The 10,516-nt window shown below is 31.7% G+C and overlaps 1 protein-coding gene across 1 annotated transcript; it reads right to left on the minus strand.

Annotated features, from left to right (window-relative positions):
* Positions 1-330: 330 nt before the first annotated feature.
* LOC115877827 lies at positions 331-9,726 on the minus strand. Its single transcript, XM_030894154.1, has 4 exons — positions 9,578-9,726; positions 7,562-7,783; positions 1,751-1,920; positions 331-1,306 (listed from the first exon to the last, which is right to left on the minus strand). Exons 1-4 carry the CDS (start codon positions 9,692-9,694, stop codon positions 472-474), a joined length of 1,344 nt encoding a protein of 447 aa, XP_030750014.1. The 5' UTR covers positions 9,695-9,726; the 3' UTR covers positions 331-471.
* Between the last annotated feature and the right edge of the window lie 790 nt (positions 9,727-10,516).

Genomic DNA, 10,516 nt, shown 5'->3' on the forward strand with positions numbered 1-10,516 from the left:
TTGCTCGTAGCGATTTTTACCAAGAGACATTTTTTACGTAAAAAAATCACGGAAATGTATATTTTTTCACTCAGTAGTTTTATACAGGTATGGATAAGAAGTTATTACTCTTCAAAACAACTAATACTCATGTAGGTGGCCCCCCTACAAATAGGAGTCGTATTGACATCAAAATCAAATTTATCGTATCAAAAAACTCCCAGACAACAATTCTTATCCAAATATTGACGTTATTTCAGTAATTATTTGTAAACAATTGAAATATACATAAAACTTCTACACCCTGTATCTCCGAAACTAAGCATTTTAGGAGATACATTTGTACGAACATTTTTACCTGCAGAATATGCTGCCGAAATTTCCGAAATACAGTTTGGACCACCCTGTATACTGTAGAATCTTGTAAGAATTGCTTCTTACAGATATTAGTATTAAACCAAATTGAGAAAACCCTGTATAAAAATAATAATTTTATGCGTCCCACCAGCACTTCATTTGCTGAGTTGCCAGATCATCGTCGATTAGTTCCTGTGCCAAATCAAAATGCTCGCTGATCTGTTCTTCGGTCCAAAAATTCATTGGTTCTTTCTTAATCCAACAAGCTATATCAATAGATTCTTCTTTAGTCTTGAGCGCTCTCGAAGAAGCTTTAACAACCGTTGCATAGCTCAGGTTAGGAGCATGTTCATTTTTTACTCTATGGTGAATAGGACGGTTAGTATTTATCGGCACCAAACTCGGTGTAGGCTTCTTCTTCCTGCGTCTCTTTGTAATAGTTTTTTGAGACTGATACTGCGGCCAGTGAGATTCATACTCTTTTTCTTGAACTTTCTGGGCTATATCTTCATTAATACTGGTCGTAGTACTAACTTCCTGGTCATTCAAAGCCGGAAACGTATACTGCTCTATTCCATTTCCTTTTCCTGAAGCCTCCTCAATATCCAGATCATTCCAAAGAGGTTTCAGCCCAGCTATGATCTCCTGGCACTTCCAGATCTCAAGCGAGCTGCTGTCTTCGGTTTGGGTACCTTTGTGGCACATGATCTTTCTCAATCTGACATCTGGACGGGATTGGACAAGAGATAGTGTGGTAGTTGGAAGGTGTAAGGGTAGGTTGACGTGGCAGAGGATAAGGGAGAAGTTTGGGGTGTGTTCCAGGGGTACACAGAAGGATTTGGGGTTCATGTCGCTGGGGAGGTATTGGAGTAGTTCTGGAAATTGGGAGCCGTAGGTGTCGTAGAAGAATGGGTTTGGCTGGAAGACTACTGATGCGGGGGCTGGGTAGGCTTCTTTATAGACGTTGTATCTGAAAAGAAAAAAAACAGGTCGAAAAGAGTGAAATTTTTTGAGAAAATAAGCTTCAAAACTGAGGAATAATCTAAAAATCAGGAATTGCACAGTTTTGTTGAAACCAACGCCGATTAAGTAAAATCAAAAGCAACGGAGTGACCACAAATTACATAGTTGGCAATACTGTGTTAAAGAATTTTTTAAAGTTGGTTTAAAGGGTTCTCTTACTTGTAAATTTAATCTACTACTTATGATGCAATATTATGACGATATTATCTTTTTTAACTAAAAATAAAAAAAAATCAAAAAAATCCAAATTAAAAAAAATTGCGGAAAAAAAACTCATAAACGTGTTTCTAGGATCGAGATATACTACCCCTAAAAATATTTGTTCTTATTTAAGAATCACCATGTATAAAGCAAAAAAGAGAAGACATATATTATAAAATTGCTCTCATACCTGCAATAAATGGCTATGGAGATATCCTGAGCTGATGCATTAACCAAATTTTCATTTTTTCTCTTCCTCAAGCGGCCCTTCTCAATTTTCTTGTATTGAAATGTTAATCTAATTGCCAGAATGTAGCCAGCAGTTTGCCAGGTAACCGGGGTTACTTCGATCTCAGATTTCTGTAATATTAAATTAATAATATAGAGGGTGTGTGAGAAAATACTGTACCAAACCCTTCAGCAGGTGATATAGGTAAAAAAGATCTGTTTAAGGAAGTTACAACCCTCGAAAAGTTTATTTTTAAAAACACTAGTAAACTATTTTCATTGAAATTAAATATTCTTTCACAAACTTTGATGCCAAGTGAATGGCGATGATGTAAAAATACGCAATAATTCTGAAAGGGTAGTTTCCATTAAGGTAAAAGGTAGTTTCTCGCAAATCTTTTTGAGTTTAATGGATAGAGTAATTGCAACATATGCCATAAAAGACAGCACTTTTTTACGTAGGAAAGGTGCTCTTCGTTTAGTTCGAAACTATTAACTGTTTTTATGATATTTGCATTTAACAATGTTAAAACACGTCGGCTTAGTCTTAGCGAAATCATAAGATGTAAGGAAATTTTGGATAGGTAGAACGTAGAATGTAGGATGTAGAATGTAGGATGTAGAATGTAGAATATAGAATGTAGAATGTAGAATGTAGAATGTAGAATGTAGAATGTAGAATGTAGAATGTAGAATGTTGAATGTTGAATGTAAATGTAGAATGTAGAAAGTAGAAAGTAGAATGTAGCATGTAGAATGTAGAATGTAGAATGTAGAATGTAGAATGTAGAATGTAGAATGAGTAGAGTAGTAGAGAGTAGTGGAATAGAATGAAAATATAGACACAGAGTCCCCAGGTTGCGACCTTAGGTTGCGACAAAAGCCAGTATCTGAGATGGTTTTACAAATAGTGCAGCGATTTCGAAGCCCTATCGTGCCGTTTTTTTTTTATTGGCGTAGAACCAGGTCTAACATGGTAAGTTTTGTCAAGGATATCACAGGGTATATGAAATCGAGTTTTGCGACATTTTTTCGTGGTCGAGGCATTTTTTATCTTCAAAAAACTGAAAAAAATTGATTTATTTGCGAATCATGTTTCTCAACGTCTCCTCTGTCATATCTCGGGAAATAAAAGTGATATCGGTCTGTTCTTGTTTTTAAATTAAAGTAAAAACATCAGAAAAACCAAAAAAAATAATTTTATGTATTACAATTTTCACCAATCAAGAAATTTTTTTATTTTTAACTTTTTTTATGTACATCCAGCGAAGCAAATGAAGCCAAAACATTACAAAAGTTTTTGGTAATATTACTTTTTTCCTAATATGTATCGTTTGGCATCAGCGATTTTTTTATTAAGCGAGTCGGAGCGTAACGTATCGCCGCGCGCCGGCCGTAGCGTCGTCGTCGCGCGGTGCCCATAGCAGCGTATGCAGGATAGACGAACTGAACTATTTAATTGCCGTTGTTTAAGATTCCCAGATTTTATGTATTTTCTTTATGAAGTGGTACTAATTATTGGCAATTAAAAATTGACAGAAACACACATTTGACATGACTTTGAATGTCCAAGTTTTTTTTGCTCGCAACAATACGTATTTTCCAGTATCCGATTTTTTATTTTTTAATACAAACTGCGATGCGTATATAGTAAACGAATAAAATAATATTCTTTGCAGTTTCTCAAGGGTTCTACTAATATTCGACATAATATGTATATAGGTACTAATATTATACTTACTATTACATTTTTTCTTATAAACTAAGTACTTATTTAATACGTTATTAAGCATTTATAAGTTGTGCATCATTAAAAATTGTCTAATTCATTATTCTCTTCTGTGTCGCCCTCGAAGTCTTTAATAATGTTATTAAAAAAACGACATTTACACATATTGCAACACTTTAAGCCTTCTTTAATACAATTTAAGAAAATCTGGTGAACGTTCAAGAGATAGTAATATACTCCATTTCAATGTTATTGGTAGCCGAAAAATTCAAAAATATCGATGTTTTTAAAAATCGTCTAAAAACAAAGAGTCTTTTTTAATTTTTTTGACAGAATATTTGACATTAAATGCGGCACAATTCTTAAACGAAAACGAAATATTAATAGTAGTTGGAGGATTTAAATTATCAGAAAAAGTAGTATCACTACATAAACATCATTCGAAAATTCTTGGAGATTTATATAGCACCCAGGAAGAGGCAGACACTAGGATAAGTTTGCATGCAATATACGAAAGTAAGTTTAGTAAACAAATTTTAGTAAAATCAGTTGATATAAATATTATATTAATTTTACTTATACACTTTTTCTATTCGAACTTAAGAGGAATTGATGTTTTTATACAACTTGGACACGGCTCTAATAGAAGATTTATTTCAATAAAAAAAGTGGTTCAAAGTTTGGGAACTAAAGTTTGCTCTTGCCTTCTCTGACACTCCATTGCTTTACTGGTTGTGACACCACAAGTGGTTTTATTTTTAAATAGGCAAGAAGTCTGCATTTCAAATTTCAACTAAAAAATATTATCATTCTTCAAAAACTGTCTGAGTTGCCACAGCTGTCAAATGACGAAGCTTTTGAAGTCGTTATAAAATTGGTTGTTTTACTTTACAAAAACAAAGACAATGAAATTTAAAAATTAAATGACCTAAGAATAAAACTGGCGACAACAAATAAACCGTGTTCGGAGCTTCCTCCAACTGAAGGTGCTCTTTACCAGCATTTCTTAAGGTATTTACATTTTCTATAATTTTAATATGACCTTAATAAACTATTTCAGGTGTATGTATTAACTTAAAATATAGTACAAGAGCAATATACCAAGACATCTTATAAATGCAGAGAATTCAGGATGGAATTTAACTAAAGAGGTTTTGTCTCCCATATTTACCAATGACACGCCGATTCCCGATATTGTTCACAAATCATTAAGCATTTATTGTTCAGATAAAAACTGTGACAAATCGAAAGTGTGTATTAAAGAAGGCTTAAAGTGTTGCAATATGTGTAAATGTCGTTCTTGTAATAACATAATTAAAGATTTCGAGGGAGATACAGAAGAAAATGACGAATTAGACAATTTTTAATGGTGCAAAACTTATAAATGCTTAATAACGTATTAAATAAGTACTTAGTTTATGAGAAAAAATGTAATATAGTACCTATTAGTATAATATGAGTACCAATGTACAGGGTCCGGCAATGGTGCGTCGGGCATCTGTAACTCCTAGAATAAAAAACTTGAGAATTTTGTTAAGTGCAAACCTAAAGTATGTACCAGGATGTATTTCAGGAAAATATTTTAACTTCTATAAGGTGGCTCAAAAAAGTGTGAGTGGACCTGGATGATTTTTATTTAAATGAAACACCCTGTATATTATTGTATTTTTGGCTTCCTTTCAGATCACTTTACATAACCCTAAGATATGAATAAATATATTTCGATAGTTTCAGAGATATTAAAAAATAAATCAAAAATATATATTTTTCAGCCCTTCTTAAAAAAATATTAAAAACACAAGAACTGTTCTGAAATCAAAACTATATGAGGTATTTACTTTAGATGGTCTGTTCTTACTTTGCTATAAATATGGTAATCGTAAATCATACAGGACGTTCAATATTCAACGCCAAACTTTCTAAAATATAAAATAATTTTTCTTTGTTTTTTTAAATGGAACAGCCTGTATATTATTTTTTTATTAAATGGAGAGTTTAAAGATGAACATTTTTTGTATTTAGAGTATTTCAAAATTTTTAACGGTTTCGCAGATACACGCAGTATTATTTCATATGGCGCTTTCAATGGTAAAATACGAGAGAAAAATCATTGGGTGGCTTTGATAAAAATTTACTGTGGAAAATGCCATATGAAATATAAAACCGCAAATATCTGTGAAACCGTTAAAAATTTTGAAATACTCTAAACACAAAAAATGTTTATTTTTTAATTCTCCATCTATTGAAAAAATAATATACAGGGTGTTCGATTTAAAAAAAAAAAACGAAGAAAAATTATTTTATATTTTAGAAAGTTTGGCGCAGAATTTTGAACATCCTGTATAATTTAAGATTTTCATATTTATAGCAAAGTAAGTACAGACCATCTAAAGTAATAGTTTTGATTTAGTATAGTTTTGATTTCAGAACAGTTCTTGTATTTAATATTTTTTTATAAGAAGGGCTGAGAAATATATATTTTTGATTTATTTTTTAATATCTCTGAAACTATCGAAATGTCTTTATTCATATCTTAGAGTTATGTAAAGTGATCTGAAAGGAAGCCAAAAATGCAATAATATACAGGGTGTTCCATTTAAAAAAAATCATCCAGGTCCACTCACACTTTTTTGAGCCACCCTATAGAAGTTAAAATATTTTCCTGAAATACATCCTGGTACATACTTTAGATTTGCACTTAAACAAAATTCTCAAGTTTTTTATTCTAGGGGCTACAGATGCACTATTCTAGGGGCTACAGACGCACTATTGCCGGACCCTGTATATACATATTATGTAGAATATTAGTAGAACCCTTAAGAATCTGCAAAGAATATTTTATTCATTTACAGCATCGCAGCTTGTATTAAAAAATAAAAAAAATTGGATACTGAAAAATATGTATTGTTGCGAACAAAAAAAAATGGGACATTCAAAGTCATGTCAAACGTGTGTTTCTGTCAATTTTTAATTACCAATAATTAGTACCACCTCATAAAGAAAACACATAAAATCTGGGAATCTTTACAACGGCAACTCTCAGTTCAGCTCGTCTATCCTGCATACGCTTATACGCTATGGGCACCGCGCGACGAGGACGGACGCTACGGTGTCGGCGATACGCGCTCCGACTCGCTTAATAAAAAAATCGCTGATGCCAAATGATACATATTAGGAAAAAAGTAGTATTACCAAAAACTTTTGTGAGGTTTTGGCTTCATTTGCTTGGTACATTAAAAAAGTTAAAAATAAAAATTTCATGTACCCTGTGGTATCCTTGACAAAACTTACAATGTTAGACCTGGTTCTACGCCAGTTTTTTTTTTCTCGGAAACTAAGCGACTTAGCTTCCCGATTTCGCTGCACTAAGAGGTTAGTTTAGGGTTGCCAACTTTTAAAATATAAAATAAAGGACGACAGCCTAAAAAAGAGGCACAGGCGAAACTTTATTTGAAACCTCGTCCAAATGTCTAGAACTACCAAAAAAGTATGTTAACTGTATGCGATTGATGGTCTTTCTTACTTTCTTAAAAATAGTTACCTATACTCCAAACTTGTTAAAATAAAATAAACCATTTTCAACAAAACTTTTTTATTTTCAAACATAAGCTAAGAGTAAGTGCAACGTAAAATAGTTGTTTATCGCTTCCACAAATATTTCTTGTACATAAATATTTCTTCATTTTCTTTTCTTACAAACAAATTGAAGTAGGGAAAGACACAGGTTAACAAATATTTAAAGCATTGTGGCGATAGACGATTATTTTTTTACATTTTCAGTTTGGTATGTAAAAAAGAGGACTTTTTCAATACGTGAACAGGAAAGCGAGATCAAAAAGAGGACTGTCCTCTGGAATAGAGGTCGGTTGGCAACCCTAGGTTAGTTCTCCATCTTTGATATCAGTAGTACCAAACTTCATGGCATGAATGGGTTTTTTTCTTTTATGTTTCTGTGTAGTATCACCCTTGGAGGTTTGGTACGTTATTTTTTACACCCTGTATTAAATTTTTATTAATATTTTAGTTATTGAGTATTACGCTTACCGTTACAATCAAGTTTCCATTTTTCGATGTGAAAACAGCAGAATTATCCCCTGGAATGCTTTCCATGTCGATCCAATGGTGGTCTTGCTTGTAGTGACGACATGGTATGGCATATCTGGCACACACGCATATGGGTTGCCTCTTCATGGTGTTATAGAATGCCCAGTAGCCTGTGTTGAGCACGAATGCGGTTGGTAGTAGCTGGTTGAACACGTCGAATATCTAAAATACAAACAAAATATAAAAGAAATTTAGTAGAGTTTTTGAAAATTACAGTAAAAATTTATTAGTGTGCTAAAAAATAAGCACTATTTTTATTTGAAGCGCTATGCGATGTTGCCATAATATTACTCTTGTACTGAAATTTTTGTTAAAAACAGTATATCCTGAAAATGGTTAAAACATGGAGTGAATTTAATTTTAATAGTACATACTTAGAGCACTTAGAGCTAGTTTCTCTGAAACACTAAGGTTAGCAGAATAAATCAGAGTTGAAAAACTGTAAATATGTTATACAGAGTGTTTTTTATGGCACGGTAAACATTGTAATATTTAAAATGGTACATTTCAGTTTTTTAATGCATTTCTTTTAGATGCAGAATTAAAATATTATTTTTTTTGTATTAATACCTTTTTGTAAAATTAGAATTATTAATAGTTATGCAGGGTGTATCTTAAATAAGTAAATATTTTCAGGGCTGGTAGATCTCATTAAAAGAAACATATTTTCTCTGTACCGTTTTTCAAATAAGTCCAAAATAACAGAGATATTTTAATTTCAAAATTTCAAAAAAAATATTTTTCCCTTAAATTTTGAGAACCACTAGATCTTTTCTACTTTTTTTCCTTGTAAATTTAACCTAATACCTATCTTGCCATATTATGTTTTTTATACTAAAATTTAAAAAAAAAAATCGGACTATAAATTAACAGTCTACAGTAGTATTCATCAATATAGGTACAATAACGCATAAAATGTATATTGGGAGAATCTCATGCATATTAATATTATTTCTTCTATTCCTTAAAGGTTATTTCACACTCTAATTCTTTGTCAAATAATTGCTGAGGTAGTGAAAATTTATATCATAGCATAAAATAACTATAATTCATATTTATTGAAAAATGTCTTTAACTGCGTAGTTATAGCTGAATATGTGCATTAAAAAGATTCAGAATATGTTATTTCTAAATTGTCATTATTATCTTCATTATTATACAGTTCGATTTTTTTTTTTGTTTTTGTTAGGTTATGATGGGTTAGGTTAGGCTAGTTTTTAGTAAATTCTGTGATTTTTAGTTTATGCAATGGCACCCTCGTACCTGTTATTATCATTTGTGGTGATTGCAATACATACAAATCATTATTTGCCTATACAGGGTGAGTGTAAAATAAGTGCAAATATTTTCAGGGGTAGTATATTTCAACCTCAAAAACACGATTATGAGTTTTTTCGCGAAAAAAATGCCGAAAAAAAAAATTTGAAATTTAAAGAAAAACTATTTTTTTATATTTTAGTTAAAAACATAATTTCTTGATAATATGACAACATAGATAGTAGATTAAATTTACAAAAAAGAAAATCATCTCAAAATTTAAGCAAAAAATTATTTTTTTGGAACTTGATTATTTTGGACTTATGTTTTTTATTCCTGTCCTTTATCTACCAGCCCTGAAAATATTCACTCACCCTGTATAAATATGTTTACATGTTTTAATAACTATGAACTTCTGGTTTTAGTTTTTTTTTAATATTCTGTTCTGTTTAATCACAAACAAGTGTTCTTTAGAAATATGTTACATAGAATATTTTTTCTATAAAAAGTCTGCGTTTTAAAAAACTGTACGGCGTTTAATGGATGATTTTAGTAAGCAGTATACGTGCTAATTATAAAAATAAGAGATTCAAAATATACATATAAATAATTGTCTGAAGAAATGTTAACATTACAATATACACATATATCATTATGAAATAACTAAATATCCGTATTTAGTTAAAATATCACTATTACCTTAGCTGTGGTAAAAGTGCCCATTTCTGACCCACAAAGGATCAAGGACACCTCCAGAGATTCCTGAACGATCCTGAGGATCTGGTTACGATACGTCCACAGAGTTGGAGCCGCCATGGATGAAACTGACGCGTACAATCATGGGTGAGTACAATAGTACCAAAACAAGTCGTCAAAACGACTATAAAAGTGAGACTGCTAGAATATTAAGAGCCAGAGACGGAGGAAAAGAAACATCGTATTGTTTAAATAAATTATTTATTATATTTAATAGAATTTTATCAAATTGCTGTATCCTGAGAGATCCCGAGCTGTGTATTAGTTGTCCTAAATATATGTATTCTTCTACTATTTCCAGTTTTGCGTTATTTATTAGAATATATATTTTTTGTCTACTAGTTCGTTTTACATTACTTTAGTTTTTGCCGAATTCATTTTGAGACCTTTATTGCTGGCTGTATTTAGTTTGTTAATTTGTGTTTGTAGTTCTCCAGGACTATTGGCAATTAGTACTATTCACCGGCGAATCTTAGATGGTTAAAATATTTTCCATCTATTTTTAATCCTTAGTTGGTCCAGTCTAGTTGACGGAATATTTCTTCTAGTGTTGCTTTAAACAGCTTTGGGGGGTATTGCGTCTCCCTGGCGTACTCTCTCCTTTGGTTGGGAACAAGTTGGGAACTCTGGGGTTGTTTTATATATCATTAGTCTTGCTTTGGCTTCTTCGTATAGAGAACGTTTATTCTAGGTTTTTAATAAATGTTAATTCTATGGTTTTAAGTTTTCATCATATAGTGCTTTACTTTAACTATAGCTATAATGTGTGTTCCAAATTGACCATAGTTTTTTGTTTACCATAATTTTTCGTACCCAATAGACCATAGTTAACGTGTCAACAATTCAATTGTTGACGTAATATTATCGACGTCGCACGTCGCC

The sequence above is a fragment of the Sitophilus oryzae genome, unplaced genomic scaffold (assembly GCF_002938485.1).
Source record: "Sitophilus oryzae breed Bouriz unplaced genomic scaffold, Soryzae_2.0 scaffold_1499_pilon_pilon, whole genome shotgun sequence".
In the NCBI taxonomy this organism is placed as follows: Eukaryota; Metazoa; Arthropoda; class Insecta; order Coleoptera; family Curculionidae; genus Sitophilus; species Sitophilus oryzae.